At 41.4% G+C, this 17,760-nt stretch overlaps 1 protein-coding gene across 3 annotated transcripts; it reads left to right on the top strand.

Annotated features, from left to right (window-relative positions):
- The first annotated feature begins 2,174 nt into the window (after nt 1-2,174).
- NPY5R (neuropeptide Y receptor Y5) lies at nt 2,175-10,440 on the top strand. 3 transcript variants are annotated; one of them, XM_086890381.1, is made up of 2 exons: nt 2,175-2,293; nt 7,099-10,440. In XM_086890381.1, the coding sequence occupies exon 2, from the start codon at nt 7,108-7,110 to the stop codon at nt 8,437-8,439; it is 1,332 nt and encodes a 443-aa protein (XP_086746507.1). In that variant the 5' UTR covers nt 2,175-2,293; nt 7,099-7,107; the 3' UTR covers nt 8,440-10,440. The 3 variants fall into 3 exon arrangements, with proteins under 3 accessions (XP_086746507.1, XP_023780678.2, XP_023780679.2); XM_023924910.2 differs by lacking the exon at nt 2,175-2,293 and adding an exon at nt 4,221-4,347 and having other exon boundaries at nt 7,096-8,829; XM_023924911.2 differs by lacking the exon at nt 2,175-2,293 and adding an exon at nt 4,278-4,347 and having other exon boundaries at nt 7,099-8,523.
- Nucleotides 10,441-17,760: the final 7,320 nt, after the last annotated feature.

Below are 17,760 nucleotides of genomic sequence, written 5' to 3'. Positions count from 1 at the left end.
TATTCAGTGGTATTACTGGCAAGACAGAGGTACACAAACAGTGAAAAGGAAAAAATTATAATGGTCTGAATTGTAATTGTCTCTGATGTGTGCAGGTATCAGGGGTGAAATGTACAGATACAGTTGAGAAAAATCTGGTGCTATTTACAGGTCTGTGGGGAATAAAACAAACAAACAAACAAACAATCTCACACCTGCCAGTACATTACTGGCTGATGAACCCTCTTGAAATAAGATAACCAACAAAAAAAGTACAGTATTTTATTCTTAGAGAGAATTGCTTTGAGGAAGGAATACTCGTCTTACTGACTGCTCCTGCTAAGAAGCACATATTTTCTGGAGGCTCCTTGGGAAACTGTACTAGGTGAGCTTAGAAATGGCTTAACCAGATGGCAGGCTGTTTGTACCTTTATGAAGGTACAATGGCATCCCACATAAATCACACTTGTGCAGTGTAAGAAACTTTAATTTCCCACTGGGCTCTGCCAGCAAATTTAGATATCTTTTTAAAGACAATATCAGTCTTCTGTAGCCAGCAGTTTCCATAGAAAGATGTAGTGTCTTAAAAACTTCATTTTTTTCCAGGTGAGACCTTCCACTTCAAGCAGTGGGGCCAGCAATGTGGGAAGCTCCCCTAGAACAAGAGAAGTAGGGAAAGTCTAAATCGCCCCCATCATGTGTTAGAGCCATAGCGGGTTTCTATCTATAGGTCAAAAATTTGCGTGAAAGGCTTCAAAACCATCAGTGTTAGGTGGGAAGATGGTCAAAAATGCTAAGAACAGCTGCTCAGGCCTAAAAAGGATTAATTCTGTTCTCCGTTGTGACTAACAGGGGAGTTGTGTTAATACGATGAGATGGATTGGCACGTCACTTCCACCCGGCAGCTCCCTGTGCTCCACTTGCACATGCAGTGATTCACCAGCAGTGGGTGGTGAATTATGCAGAAGCAGGCAAAAGAAGATGGGATGAAATCTTCAAAAGAAGATAGGGTGAAATCTTCTTTGCCATCCTGAGCTCATCTGCTGAAGATGATTTGTTCCTGCATCTCCCCATGAGTATTTTCCCAATACCCAAGTTAAATAAGGAACCTACCTGGACTTTAGATAGGTTATTTTACAACATGATTGATCTAGTTATTTAGTCTTTGTGTGGTACAGTCTTTCACAGGCTAATTATACCCACAGCTTTTCTGCAGTGCCGTGTTAATATCAACTGTCAAAGTAGCACCTTGGCAAATGGGAACGTCATTACACTTCTTTGTCGGATTCTGCCACTTGTGCTCCCAAGGACCTGCACGTCACTGAGTTCTCCTGTAGCTCTGTAATAGGACTATGATCAACGACTCTTCTTGCGCTAGAAGATAACAGCTGGTGAGAATAGCAGGGTTTGTCTTTCCATGCTTTCTACTATGACATACCAAACAATTTTTAGGCTTTAAAATATTGCTCAAGTAAGAAAATGCCATGCTTTCCCATTGATTGTTCAGATAAAATTAAAACCACCCTTCAGATATTTTGCTCTATAAGAACAGAACTCAGTTTTTCGGTAAGAAAAACTGTTTGGGGGAAATCCATCTCCTTCCACCTGTTCTAAAATAAAAATTAAAGGGCATTTGAGCAGCACGGACAAGAACCTCGGGAGCTCCGCTCCGGCCGAAGCGAGGGGAGCTCTGATCAGCGCTGCCAGTCTGCGCTCGCACCTCGCTATGTCCCGAGACTCGCAGCGCGTTTCACCTTTGCACAGCGCCGTGCCCCGAGCGCCGGCTGAGGAACCGAGAGCATCCCGCAAGCACCGGCGAGCGCGGGCTGTATTTACCGTCTCGCTGTATTTCCATGGAAACTCTGTTTGTCACCCCGTGCAGCGCCGAAATACCGGGCTCCGGGGCTGCCTGGAGCGGCCTCCCGAAACGCGCCCGCGCTGCAGCCCCAGTCCCGGCCCCGCCGAGCGGGCGGCGGCTGCGGCAGCGGCGGCGGCACCCCCGGCCCCGGGGCCCGGCCCTGTGCCGCGGGCGAGCCCCGGCGCCGCCGCAGCCCCCGCGTAAGATGCGCCGCCAGCCCGGGGGGCTGCGCGCCTCCCCCCGCTGCCCGCTCCGCCCGCCCGTGCCGGAGCCGTGCGTGCGGAGCGGAGCCGCCGCCTCGCCGCGCCCGCCGCCCCTCCTGCCCGCGGGGCGCCCGCAGCGGGACACGCGCGCAGGGAACGCGGGGCGGGCGCGGAGCCGCCACGGCCAGCTCGGCTCGGCTCGGCTCGGCTCGCTCCTGCTCGGCTCGGCTCGGCTCAGCCTGGTCCTGCTCAGGTCGGTTCTGCTCAGCTCGGCGCGGCTCCCCTCCCCTCCCCTCCGCTCCCCTCCCCTCCCCTCGCGGGGCGGCCGCGCAAGTTTGCGCGGGGCCCCGCCCTGCCAGCAAGCGCGCGGGGATGCGGGGAGCGCAGCAGCGCCGGGGGTGCCGCTGCCGCGGGGCGCCCGCGGCTCGGGCTGCGAGCGAGAGCGCGGTGTCGGACGCGGGGCGGTGCAGAGTGCTTCCCAAGGGAGGCGTAGAAAGGCAAAAATAACAGTCGTTCCCCTTTTGGGGTGGTTTGGCGCTTTTGCGAGCCGGGAGCTGCTGTGCTCCCTGGGGAGAAAAAAACATAAAAATTTAACCGTGCGATTCAAGTTTTCTGTTCTGGCCAGCAAATAGCCCGTTACGTTCCGTAGCATTTCCTTGGAGCTGGACGTACAATGTTATTAGTCGGCCTTGGCACAATTTGGGAAGTTGTATTCTTCTTTTTCGGGATAATGTTGCAGTTCTTTTGGTGAGATAGAGAAATAGGCATGCCATCAATGTGTACAAAAAATCCTTTTTTCTGGACTTCTGAAGTAACTTCAATCTGTTGAACACTTCCAGGTTCTCGGGCTAGTTTTTGCTGTTGCACATTATGAACAAGAACATGAGAATCAGCAGCTTTTCATCTTTAGCTTGTGAATGCAACCCTTCTGAGGTTTCAGATTTTGTCTCGAATGTTATCCGTCTGTATTGATGTGAGGGCTTTATTTCTCAGGTAACAACACAGCTCAGTGCTTTCCTAAAGCTTTGGTGGTCGTGCAGTAACTGCCACTCACATTAACTATTTTCATCTATGTAGATGCTTAAGAACCTTCTCTGACTTTTTCTGTGCAGTCTTGGTACTTCTCCAGCATTATGAGGCCAGAAAGGTTGTACTTCTTACAAATTAACACAATGTGCTTCCTCCTTGTATGTGCTCACCATGGGGTTTTTGGGGATATTTTGCAGGGTTTTTGTTTTTTGCGTGTTTTGGGGTTTTTTTTTTCTGTTCTTTTTCTTCTTTTAACATAGAGAAAGGTCATCCAAGACTGTAAATTGTTCCCAGCTATAAAGATTAATTGCCCTGTTGCAAGGATTGAACTGACTGGACTGCACAACGACCAGCCAGTCAGAGATAAGTTAATAGGTATTCATATTGTGGGATATAAGCTCTTATCCATGAATAAACCTTAATATAAGTATCTCATCTAATTGAAGGAACATTTCCTGAAAAAAACAATTGCCTTTAGAGGATGATGGTTGCCTGCCTAACTTTTGTGTTCTTGAAAATTTCCCTTTAAATATGTAGAGGAAAAGAAATATCCGGCCTGTTAACTGTTCTAAATGATGATTTAGGGATTTTGTGATTTAAATGATAGCTTTAAGTGAAAAAATGATGTTCAGTACAAGATATTAGACATGTTGAATTAGCACAGGTTATCTGGTGCCTCTAACTCATCTAAATGTTAACTGCAATCATTTGACTCTTGCAGTAAATATTCAAATCTATCTCAGATCCTGCCACAAAACTGCAGTCTCTCCTAGTCTTGTGCAGCCTAGCCTCCTTCCTAAGGCATTCCACTGAAACTACATGAGACCTAGGCAAGCCCACACATGGGTATGGACTCCCATGGGTGTAGCTGAGCACAGTCAGGAATGTGTGGTGTGCAGACCAGCATTACTGGACCTCGTTTGCTTGACTGATTAGATGCAGGAGGTGAAAATGACCCAACTTTTGGAGCTGACAGCTAGAAAACCTCCAGCAGGTACCTTCAGATTGACTAAATTTGAGCTTTGAAAGCAGGTGCAAGAGCACCCTGGCACTATCGTGCATTTAGTTTAGAAATATACTTCAAATATGATGTGAAGGTTTTGAAAAGAGGCTGCATTACTTAATTCTGTTTTCCACAATGGGATTTTCAGGAATTTCCATTTCCCTGAAAGTTACGGCCACGTGCTGCACCAGGATTGACCAACCAACATGAGGGAGGGTGAGCGAATCTCCAAGAATAGAAGCAGCTGTTAAAACAAAGCAGGAAAATAAATGTCAGTAAGTGCACACAGCCTTGTGAAATCAGTGGCATGCTAAGATGAGTTTGGAGACTTGAGATCAATGATATGGGAGGAAAAATTCTGTTTGCATCTTTACTGCTGCTGGCACTCAGACTGACAGCAACTGGTTTCTTTTTGAGCAGGAGAGAAAACTCAGAGAGCAAAGAGATTGGCATGTTTTGAAATTAGGGGGGAAAGTCTACTTCCTTTTTACACATTCAAAATTAAAATAAAATTCTCTTTGGGCATTTTTTGCAAAGGGAGCTTGTACCAGCACAGCAGTTGTCTGTTGAAACCTGCAGATTATACTGTTATTCCTTCCCTCTCTGTCTTGCTGTCACTCTGGAACTGTGACTGTAGGAAGATGGTGCAGAAGGGGTTTCTGTGCACCACAGACTTTTGTGGTGCCCTGGGTGTCCAGCCAGGGTCTGAAGAGATGATTTTGTGACTTCTTCCAGTGCTCCTTCCTCATGGAAGTGAGGACACGTGGTAGGGAAGAGTTTGTCTGTCACCCAAGGCAGAAGGCAGCCATAGCACAGAAGGAATGGAGCTGCCAAGCCCATGCTGGACTTCAGAGGCACTCCTCATGCTAAACTTCTTCAGTACTGATGCATCTCAACAAAACATGTCTACTTAAGAAAACCAGAATATTTGCTTTTTGTTTTTAAAGAATTCTATTAAAAAACACAATGAATCCTTCTGCTAAATCCATACTGCAAGAGCTTTATGTGGAGGTGTAGAAATCCACAGAACCTGGCAACAATCTTTCACTTAAACCTTCAAAAAGAATTCAGTAAACATTAATTTATTAAACATGTTACAGTATAACACTATATAAATTTTTGTTCCTTGATCCTATTCTTAGTATTATATTACCTTATCCAGGGCAAAGGTTATGTAAAAAAAGTTACGTAGAGTTACATTTAGGAAATAGAAATTCCAGCAGATTTGGGAAAGACACTGTGGTGCACAGATCATACAATTTTCAGTTGGTTACTAGAAACTCAGAAATTAGCTCAGAAAAATTAAGTAATGAACTATCTACTGTATCAGCTAAGAGTTGTATAAGGAGAAGCCCACCAAAATTAAAACTTCTGATAAAAACAATGTAGAAATAGAGAAATTAGATCACTTTCAAAATCTCGAGTCTGCTCCTTTAAACTTGGTCTAGAGGCAAATGTAGTCTCAGCATTGTTTGTCTATCATATGGTTTTCCACCATTTCATAAAGACTAGAAGAAACTGAACAGAAATAATATGGATTAATGCTTCTTCTCATATGCACAAAATTATAATATTTAGGTTATCTAATTTCCTGTATTCAGTTCTTAATTCTATTTTAGCTGTTAAAAAGCACTTTAACATTGAGGCAAATTGGGAAGGCTGACTTCTTTTCACTGTTTTCCAACATAGTACCTGCAAGATCTTTTTATAGATATATACATACATTTCTACTCTTACTTGGAGGACCTTCACATCACAATACAGTTAGTAAACATTCTCAGGTTATTTTATGGTTTGAGCTTCCCTTTGCCTCAAACCATAACAGTAGGAACACATATGATATGAAGGAAGGAGCACATCTGCATGTGTGGAGGGAACCAAATAATACTATTGCACTTGGAAAATTTCAGTATGGTACAGCTGACAGAGGATTGCTACAGTCTTGAAGAGTCCTGCCTTTTTTAGGTGACAGATAAAGCCTTCTGCTCTATTTATGTGTGCTTTGGGTTTGTAGATCTTTTTTGTTTTCTCTTATGTAAGATCTCTAAACGTTAAGCAGTTTTGTAGAAGACATTGGCACTCTGGGGAATTTTGACTTTGAAACTCTAGTACATGCAAGTGCTTAAGATAAATGGAGGTTTGAACTGGATTCTCATGTCTTCCTCTTTGTTCTAAAATGAAAACTAATATATGAAGATTCAGTAGACAGAATAACTTTATGCTGATCTAGGTTTAACTCTAGATGATTCTGTGCTGAATAAGTAGCAGTTCACTGAATTTCCAAATGGCTCTGTGGAGTTTGCTTCCAGTTAATGCTGTCCTCTCTATATTACATCCAATTATTTGAGGTGTTTTTGAGTTTTCCTATCTGCTTGAGCACAGTTAAACTATATTCAGCACTTAGTAGAATATGTTTTCTATGCACACCACATTAGGAATTCCATCTTGGATTACTGACAGTGGATTTCCTGATCCTTTTTGAAAGCTCACACCTATTTTGTGTTAGTTCTCTACTAGCAAGGTAAGAAATACTGCTGCAGTTGTTAGCATATGCATTTTCAGGTTCTTTATAATTTGCAATGATATAATGATTAGGCATCTGCCCAGATGGTGACTGTAATTTCCTTACTCATATCAATGGGCTGTTATTCACACGAGTAATCTCACCGACTCGAGGTGTATTGCTTTTGTAGCTAACTGCTCCCTCATGGAAAGCCTGACAATATGTTCTGTAGCAAAGCACCGTTAAAAGGCAGCATCATAATGCAGACCTGTAAATTGCTGTTCTCCCACGTGAGCATCTAGGTAGGAGGCCTAGGAGTGCTGAACACCAAATGATAAAGCCTACTTAGCTAATTCATGTTGACCTGAAGTTACGCAGTATCTGCCTCACACTAGACTAACATCACAAGTAAATTATTTGCATTGAGGTGAAACAAGGTAAATTTATGTATTTTTACATTCTGATTAACAGCAATATCATCATTTCTTCAGATACTAATTAATGCCTTTCTCATTCTAAGCAGGACTATAAAATGGATTTAGGATTCAAAGACCGTAACAACAGGACACATACCAAGAACAACTCTGCTGCAACAAAGAATTTTTCTGCCTGGGAAGACTATAAGAGTAGTGTTGATGACATGCAGTACTTTCTTATTGGGCTGTACACACTTATAAGTCTGGCTGGCTTTGTGGGAAATCTTCTTATACTAATGGCCCTGCTAAAGTGCAAGCAGAAGACAGTAATAAACATTCTCATTGGAAACTTGGCCTTTTCTGACATCTTGGTTGTGCTGTTTTGTTCACCATTCACGCTGACATCAGTCCTGCTTGACCAATGGATGTTTGGCACTGTCATGTGCCATGTAATGCCCTTCCTCCAGTGTGCATCAGTCCTAGTTTCAACTTTGATGTTAATATCTATTGCTGCAGTCAGGTACCGTATGATAAAGTATCCCCTCTCTAGCAACCTCACAGCAAAACAAGGCTATTTCTTAATAGCGATCATTTGGGCCTTGGGCTTCACAATTTGCTCCCCTCTGCCAGTTTTCCATAAAACTGTGGACCTCAGCAAAACTCTGAATTTAGAGGGACTGGAGAACAGGCTGCTGTGCATCGAGTCGTGGCCTTCTGATTCCTACAGGATCGCCTTCACGATAGCCTTGCTGTTGATGCAGTACATCCTGCCGCTGGCGTGCCTGACCGCCAGTCACACCAGTGTCTGCAGGAGCATAGGTGCTAGGCTGTCAAACAAGGAAAACAAGTTTGAAGAAAAGGAGATGATAAACCTAACTCTTCATCCCTCTAAGAGCACTGGCCCACAGGTTCAACCCTCCAGATATTCCAGGTGGAGCCGTGCCTTTGGCAGGAGGCACCACAGAAGATACAGTAGAAAGACTTCAAGTGTGATGCCAGCTATTTCAAGGCATCATCAGGATACTCACTCCAGAGTTCCCCCAGAAACCTCTGACACAGAAAAAAGCCAGCTCTTTTCCTCCAGTAAATTAATCCCTGGGATCCCTATCTGTTTTGAAATGAAACCAGAAGAAAATACAGAGATCCAGAACATGATTACAGTATCCCAGTCCATCATCAGAATTAAGACAAGATCGAGGAGGGTTTTTTGCAGACTGACAGTGCTAATACTGGTTTTTGGCTTCAGTTGGATGCCTCTTCACCTTTTCCACATTGTGACAGATTTTAATGCCACTCTCATTTCCAACAGGCACTTTAAATTAGTATATTGCATATGCCATTTGTTGGGTATGATGTCCTGCTGCTTGAATCCCATCCTCTATGGGTTTCTTAACAACAGCATAAAAGCTGATTTAATGTCCCTTATTCCATGCTGCCAAATACCATGATTTTATGTGCCCCAAGATAAAGTAAATAAGTATGGCTTTCAAGCCTAGTGGCATATATAGTTGTAAAAGCTAAATTAGTTTAGTTTAGTTAGTCTGACTTGGTTGTGATTAGTGGCATTTTTTTGTGGATGGATAGTTCTACGGCTGCATGTATTTCTTGCCTTGGGCAGAAATACATGCATATGTTATAATGATGTTTTATCTGTTACATGTAGGAAATCATGCCCAGTGTACAAAACCAGAATACCATTTTCATTATCCAAATTGTTGGCAACCTGTACTTTGGAATTATACAGAATATATAATGAGTAATAAATGTGAGACAGACTACTTAGACATATCAGTATTAACTGTCATAAAACTATAATAAAATACATATCATTTACTAAATAATTATTGTTGAGACTATTTCAGTGCCAGCTTTGTTTTCTAATACAATTAAATCTCTCTTTCTGGATGTGATTAGGAAAATGTTTTTCCTTAACTCTTTGACTCATAGTTTGCAATATCTTTGCAAGATGCTTTATTGCTGATTCCTAGGTTGCCTTATTCCCTGGTATGGGTTTGAGGGTCATTGTTCTTGTCTAGATTGTTTCCATCACACTGTTTTTATCCAGTACAACCTATCTTTGATTTCCTCAGCCAATTTTCACTCTGGCTTGTCATTTTATGTAATTTTCATCCAGCCTGAATTTATCTATAGTTATGTCTTTATCCTAAATAAATGACACCCTGACATCAACACAGGTGATGACACCCCTGAACATACAACACATTTCTGATCAGAGTAAGCCTTCATTATCTAAGCAAATGATAGTGGAAAGAAAAAGAAAATGGAAACACAACAGGAATTTTTCTCTTCCTTTATCAAAATGCAAAAGCTTACTTCACTTTATTATAGTGGATCCACTTGGACCCACAATGCTGCTAAAGCTTACTGCACTTCATTATAGCCACTTGCTTTGGAAAGGTATAACAGCTTTCAAATAAACATGTGCTTGTGTGCCTTGACAGATTGGGGGTGGGGGGGGGGGGGGCGGGGGGAGGAGCAGAGCAGAGTATTTTTAAATTCAAGAAAGGCAAGTGCAGGGTCCTGCCCCTGGGGAGAAATAACCCCCTGCAGCAGGACAGGCTGAGGGCTGAGCTGCTGGAAAGCAGCTCTGCAGAGAAGGATGTGGGGATCCTGGTGGACAAGCTGTCCCTGAGCCAGCAGTGCCCTTGTGGCCCAGAGGCCAGTGGTGTCCTGGGATGCATTAGGAAGAGCATTCCAGCAGGTCAAGGGAGGTGATCCTGCCATTCTGCTCAGCTCTGGTGAGGCAGATCTGGAGTGCTGTGTGCAGTTCTGGGCTCCTCAGCACAAAAGAGACATGGAGCTTGTGGAGTGGATCCAGTGGAAGGCAACGAGGATGATGAAGGGACCGGAGCATCTCTCTTACGAGGACAGGCTGAGGGAGATGGGATTGTTCAGACTTGAGACGGGACAACTGAGAGGGGAACTCACCAATGTCTGTCAGTATCTGAAGAGAGGCTGACAAGAGGATGTTTCCAGGTTCTGCCAGTGGTGCAGAGCAATAGGACAAGAGGCAAGAGGCAGAAACTGGTGCACAGGAGGTTCCACCTGAACATGAGGAAGAACTTCCTTACTGTGTGGGTGACAGAGCACTGGAACAGGTTGCTCAGAGAGGCTGTGGAGTCTCCCTCACTGGAGATACTCAAGAACTGTCTGGACACAATCCTGTGTCGTGTACTCTGGGACGACCCTGCTTGAGCAGGGAGGCTGGATCAGATGTGACCCACTGCAGTTCCTTCCAGCCTGACCCATTCTGTCATTCTATGTATGAAAACACGTGTGCAAACACACAAATACACACACACACATACACATACGTTTTCTGCATGTCCCCTCCTTTTCTCCTTTTTAACCAGACCAGTACTTTTCCTTCCAAATTTAAATCACAGGTATTTTCCCTAAGTCATAATATATTTCATAGCACAAATGCAGTGTGTGTGTGTATATATGTATATACTTACCTGCCCCAGATTACTCTAATTTAATAATCCATCTCTGCCCTCAGGATTCAGTAAATATACAAAGCTTTTGCTTTGGGTTTTAAGCTGTAACACCTCTCCCCACTTATAGGTGGTGATTATTTCCTTTTCTCCACTAAGACTTTTTATCCAATAGGCTTTTTTGTATATAGCTTCTACTGAGAAATAAATTTATTATTTTTATAAATGGGTGGTTGGAAACAGTCATTGTGCACTTTTTTCCCTCAAGATATGTTGTTTCCAGATAGTCTTTAAAGTGAAAGCAGTTCTTTTATTTTGAAGCACCATCAACTTATTTTTTATCACAGTGTTATAATTCTGAGACCCTTCCTCCCCAAGCCATTAACTGCTACGGATTATTACATGCCAGCAGGTAATAGCTTCTCTCCTTAAAGAATTTTCTAACATCTAGTTCCCAGTAAACCATTGTTCTTTGTTGTCAGTAGTGATATACTTTAATAGTTTCTTCCTGGACATTGACTATTGCATTTTGCAGATTATTATATTCTAAGACCCTACCATATGTCACTTATCAGAGTACAAATGGTACAGAATAGATACTGCTGGAACAATAGATATTAAAATAGCTTTTTAAATGTTTTAAGTACTTTAAAAATATTTGTGACTAATCTTAGTATATAAATTTAGGAAAAAGTTAACTAAATCTAAACTCAGAACACAATTATGTAGTCTTACAGAAGTTACTGTAGCTTTTGTCCTCTTTCTGTCCACAAATTTTTGCATCACTGTAACATGTAATCTTATTTATACCATATGATATAGCCAAAGAGTATAAAAGGATAAGAAAGCAGTCACATTGTTTCAGCTTGAAATATTCCTTCTGAATTAATTTTTCCCAATTTACTGTTATCTTCCTTCCTATTTGCTGTTTATTTTCTATTCCTTGCATTCTTTCAGAATTTTAACTGTTTTAACTCCTACACTATTGACTGTTATTTATATATAAATTAAATGTTTATTTAGTAATTACTCTTTCAAGATCAAATTCTACTCACTCTGTACGGAAAACAGAATCATGCTAGGACTGTAATAAGGCCTTTCTCTAGTTTCTGAGTTGCACAAAGATCAGTCTGTATATTGGAGAGTTTACATTTATATCTATTTGCCTGGATGAAGTCAATAACTGTGCTCCCTACTCTTTACACTGATCAAAGCACAGCAAATTGTAATTTGGCAATAGAGAATTAAATCAAGACAGCTATTGAACTTCTTTAGTCCTGTGCCATATAAATCTGTCATCTTTTTTTAAGTCAATCAATAGTGGGAGAATGTGTATTTTCTTTTTATTTATAAAGCAATCGTTAGCATCCTATTTGGAAATTTCCAAAATATCCCTGTCTTTCCTCTGAAATGTTAAATAAAAATAAAACCACTTTTCTACCTTCCACTTTACTTCAACAGCCAGTGTAGCTTGGTCCCAGTATCAGCAAGGAATACATATGAAGCAGACAGGAGCAGTAGCAAGTGAAATCAGGCATTAGGCAATTCCCAAAGGAGTGACTTCTATGAAAGGGGTAAGAAACAACTGAACCATCCATTTAACATCCTCCCAGTCTTGAACATTTAAAAAAATAAAAAATAAAAAATTCTAAACACAAGGATATTTCCCCCCTGCTTCCTTATTAGGCCTCATCTGGTCTGAGCTGCAGTAGATGCTCCTGTGGCTTCATATCCAGCTGTGACTGGCAGTGTGGTGTTGTTTCCACATGTGTTGGGAAAACATTATCACAATATCCAATGACATTTTATCATTCTTACATGTGGACAGGTACATATACAGGTACAGAAATAGATAATGCTCACTTCCTAGAAAGCAAGGCACATAACAATGGATTTTCAAGTAGCACATATAGCCAAGTCCTTTGGCCAGCTACCCCTTATGTAACTAAAAATCTAAATAAATGGGAAGATAGGAGTTTTGTTTTGATGGCATCCACTAAATGCAATCAGGAAACAGCAGCTGCAGAGCCATGTATCCATTGGAGTTAGAAGAATGGATTGTAATGGTAGAGTAATTCTGCTCTATTAATTAGAAGAAAAAAAAAAAAAAGGCTCTGAGACAGCTGGTCCTTGTGTATGATGGATGTTAAAATTCTTAGGAAGGCTCACATAACATAAATTGTTTTTCTAGTTCTACAAAATAACATTGACAAAGTTGACTTTTGGCAGATGTCAAAGATTAAAATTCCCCTTTGCCCCTTCTCTTTCAGTGGAGTAAAAACAGATGCCCTGGCATGTCCAGGTCACTCCTGGGCCAGCCAGGCCAGTGACCATGGCTGATGTGAGATCTGCACGGGCTGACACTGCAGTGTATTTAGTGATGTTGCTGTGAAGAGGTTGGAGCCTCTGTGCTTCCTCACAGTGCCATGGCAGCAGAGTCTGGGAGATCTGTGCATGGCTGCCACAGGTTCAGAGCAGCTGCAGCCTCAGCAGGCAGCACAGAATCCTTACCCAGGTGGGGTACAGCCAGCTTTGGGCAGGGCTGTGGGGACTGGGGAGCTGGCACAGACACAGTGGGACAGGAAAACCACAGTGCTGCTCTACTGGCAGTTGGTTGCCCTGTTCCTGGAGCCTGGAAGCTCTCATGACCAAATGTTTCCTTTTCAGAAATATGAACACCTGAGAAAAGGGGAAAAAACAATCCATTGATCTGGAGATGTGTAAGAACCAAGCAAAGGAGCATAGTCAGGAAGAAAAGCATTCACTTCCAATCATGCTGAGATAGGACCCAGTTCTGTTGTGCAAAAGTATTAACAAACTAAAAAAGCCCTTCTGTTATCCATAGGGGTCTGTCAGCTATTACTGCACTTTTGAAAAAACAAAAAAACCAACCCCAAAAAAACCAGACATCAATAGATTTTCACAGCAGTCCCAATATCTCTCTACAGCATACAAGACAAACAGTATTAAACATCAGTCTCCAGAAAAATGGCTTTCATAAATACTGTTGGGTCCAGGAATTTAACCTTTTGTTTTGTTGAAAGTAAATTATGCCTATGCTATTTGGATTTAAAAGTTCTTGCCAGAAAATACATTAGTGCAATCTGGAACTGTCTTAGGGCAGTGGCAGGACTCTTGTCCTAGACATGTTGCTTCCTTTTTCCCCCACATGACTAGAATAATGGTATAAAATCATGATCCTCATGATTTTAAAGACAATTAAGTAAATTTTTGAACTGTTTTTGACCATATGAGGTCTCTGAGGTCCAGTTTCTTGTTCTTTTATTTCATGGGGTTTATTTTCACATACAATTAAATACAAACCCCTCGTATTCTTTTTTTCTACTAGAGCCTTTTACATGCAATATGTAATGAAGACTCCTGCAGTTGCTTGATTTTGATCAAAAAATACCTCTTTCTCAAAGGCATATTGCTTGAGAGTTGCCCTTACACTGAGGGTAGGTAGTGCTGTTGTTAATGTTCATATTCAGTTGAAGTAACTTTTCATAGGAAGAGAAACAGAAGAGAGAAAGAGAACTGAAAGCAGATCCACACTAACACTGCTTACCCACATTCTGCCAGTGACAAAGGAATGAATCAAAGCCAGGATCTTTTCAAGCACCCGCCACAAACAGTGAGTGTGTGACAGTACGACTGAACATTATTAATCCCACAGGTGACCCAGAAGCCTATTGTAAGTTCTTGAGTCTCAGGAAGTAACAGTTGTATGGGTTTAAGTGCCTTCAAAATTACCCCTCTCCAAATTTTCCTTTAATGCACAAGCATTTGCTTCCCAGCCATTTGATAAAGATAGGCTTGCTTAGATCACTCAGGGTGCTGAGTCATCATGCTGTGCCATTAAGACAATCTGTGTCATCATACTAGAGCATACACTTGGGCCAATGAATCTTACCACAACATCTATTTTTAAATCTCTCAAGCCCAGAGATAATAGAAATACGTGCTCTACCATGTTACCAGGATCTCCTGGCCCCCTTATTAAACTTCATCTCAATTGAAAAAAGAAAAAAAAAAAACACAAAAAAACCTGATGCTATTGTTACGATTTGCGACAGCAAAATAACGATACGAGACTCCGAGCCTCCATTGGAGGGCACACAGCGAAGGTTTATTAGAAACACACCCTTTTTATACAGTACTTTGGTACAATGGATATGATTGGTCATTTAGAACAACACCCCTTGACTGTTATTTCCAGGTAAATAACAAGTTAGAAAAACACCACCTGCTAATGGCTTTTCACCTTCCAAGGACTGTTTGGATTCCTCCTTATGATTTTCCAGGCCAGAGTGACAAAGTTGTGTACTTGACTTTCCCACATGCTCAAGCTAGTGCCTGAGGCCTGAAAATGTTTTATTTGACCACTGTCAATTCCCACATGATACAGCTTGTCCTTGGTAAAAAGTCTTAAATCCTGATTTCCTCAGAAAGACTATAACTGCAGGCAGGAAGATGTGGTCACAGTGTGTTTCTAAAAGCTGAGTTATGCATCAAAATGACAACATTGTTAGGAATCTAACATAACTATACAAGTGAGAGTTTTATTAATCTTGTTTTGTTCTAAAGAGAAAATATTGTAAACATTTTTAAAGTTATTAAATTACTTCATTACATGCTAATCTTAGGAAATATCATAAAACAAAATATTGTTACAATTCCAATTCAGTTAATTTGAACAAATATGAATGTTTCATTTTTCCCCTGTAGTCACATTAAGATGATCCTTTTAATAATAAGGCTTAAAAATAATCCTCTGGGAAGTTATTAGACTAGTGACTTGACATCTAAGACTCAAGTAGGTTGGCCCTACTCTTATATTCAGTTCATCAAATACTTGCTTTGTCTTAGCAGGAGAAGGCTCATATCTGTATCACTTGGAGATTAATTGGACATTTTTTGAGCAGGAAATATTTATTACTGTCCCTGTGAACAAAATTATTTTAAAGACACTGCTGGTGCAAAATTTCTCCAGAGGAGTAATGCTGTGATACAACAAGTAGCTGTTCATCTCTTCAGACTCAGTTGGAACCATAAAGACACAAAACCCAATTTATGAAGACCGTTAATTATAATTTTAACTATAAATCTATTTGGTTTTTTGGTTTGTTTTTTTTGTTGCTGAGAGAAAAATAGATAAACTAGGAGATAAATAAAACCATCCCTACTACAAGTAATTTTAGTGCCTCTTTCTGCCAGATTTTCATCTGATTTTCATCCAGATTTTCTTATGTTGAAAAAGGTGGTAATCTTACTCTGTTTTAACTCCTAATAATTCCTTTGGATGTATGAGGCTTTCTGCCAAATTGAGGTTCACTTAGAATTCATAAAGATTTTGACCTCTTGGCCAAAGGATTAAGAAGCTACACAAGAGGTCAGGAAATAAGCCAAATTTTTACTTTCTGCTGGCTTTGTGTTGTTTTTTGTTTCTTTTCTTTTCTTTTCTTTTTTGTGATGCTAGCACAACTGGGAAAAGTGCAAGCTGTTTACTGCAGGAAAATTAAACTTATTTTTATGTAACTACTGGGACCAAAAACAGGCGAAACAATTACGTATTTCTTAAGACTCCATCGGTTCCAAGGCACATCTCATAAAGGTAATTGTCTGAAGCCTCGATGATACATTCTCTTAATTAATATCCTGGAGTATGAGAACACATTTCAGATAGCATGGCCTGATCTGATCCTCACTGCAAATCACAATGGGTGAAATTCAGAACCTCATTCCTTCTGCAGAACTAAATTGCAATATGCTCGACTTGAGATTGCTCCTTAAGACCATTCAGGGACTGAAGCTTATTCAGGGCACAGTTTGTATCTTACTGGTTTTGTGGGATTCTGTTCCTCAGAAAAGCTGCTGCAAGGCCCTTTATGTCAGAAAAATTAGTTAGTTCCCAGGAGCTCTCAGGAGCACGCAACACCAATCTCCCCCTTGTACATCATCACACCTGCAGTCAGCAGGGGTCCTCAAGTGTTGTTCCTTTCACAGAAGAGATGGATGAAAAAAGCACTGAATGAGCCTGAAAACTCTGTGCTACTTGTTTTTCCTCTTGATCTGAAATAGTCTAAAATTGGAGACCTTCCAGAAAGTTGTGGAAGACACCTGTATGAGACTGCTACAGAGGGAACAAGGAATCACCTCACAGAGATGAAGTGGAATGAAGAAATCTGTCTATGCAGACTAGATAGTTAATTTAACTCATCCAGGATCCTAGAGTCTTACAAATTGTATGGGAAACTAATAATAAAAAAGAGAAGATCTTTGGATATGCAGTTTTGATTATTTTAAGACAAATTTATTTTAAGTCCTTGGAGTCTTATACATCATATATACGTATCTGATATGTGCTCTGACCAAAGCAACTTCACCTTGTGACACAGCTCCAGCACTAAACTACCCTTTGCTTATAAGCTATTCACTCCATTTTTGTTTTTCTATGTAGGGGTTTAACCCCAGCCAGCAGCTAAGTACCACACAGTTGCTGCTCACTCCTACACCAGTGGAACCAGAATCAGAAGGGTAAAAGGTAGAAAACTCACAGGCAGAGATGAAGACCTTTTTATAGGGAAAGCAAAAGACACACACACAAGCAAAGCAAAACAAGGAATGAATTCACTGCCTCCCATGGGTGTTCAGCCAGCTCCAGGAGAGCAGGGCCCCATCACATGTGTTGGTGATTTGGAAAGCCAAGCACCATTACTCCATATAGCCTCCCCTTTCTCCTTCCTCCCTGCAATTGGCATACAGAGCATGATGTCATTTGGTCTGGAATGTCCCTTTGGTCAGTTGGGGTCACCTGTCCTGGCTGTGTCTCCTCCCAGCCTCCCATGCACACCCACCTTCCTCACCAGCATGGCTGTACAAAAAGCAGAAAAGGCCTTGGCTCTGTGCAAGCCCTGCTCAGCAAGAACAAGAACATCTCTATGTTATCAACTCTGTTCAGCACAAATCCAAAACACAGCCCCATACCAGTCACTGGGAAGAAAATTAACTCTACCCCAACCAAATCAGCACATTCCATTACATGGCACAACAGGTCTGACCCTGATTAAAGATTCTGTCGAATTACTACCATGACAATGATTCAAGAGAATAGACCTAGAAAAAATTTTTTACATCTGTCAGAATGAGAGATTGACTAGATCATGATATCCCTAAAAAGCTATAGGAATACTGCAATGAATGTAGCACTTGTTCAAATACCTGAAAGGTAAAGGCTTCTTTTCCATACTTTGGTGGGTTTTTTTGCCAAAATACAACTTCCAGCCTGTGCCCTTAAGTAGGAGCATCTAT

Source organism: Cyanistes caeruleus, chromosome 5 (genome assembly GCF_971803275.1).
Source record: "Cyanistes caeruleus chromosome 5, bCyaCae1.hap1.1, whole genome shotgun sequence".
In the NCBI taxonomy this organism is placed as follows: Eukaryota; Metazoa; Chordata; class Aves; order Passeriformes; family Paridae; genus Cyanistes; species Cyanistes caeruleus.
This window is presented reverse-complemented; position numbering and strand designations above follow the sequence as displayed.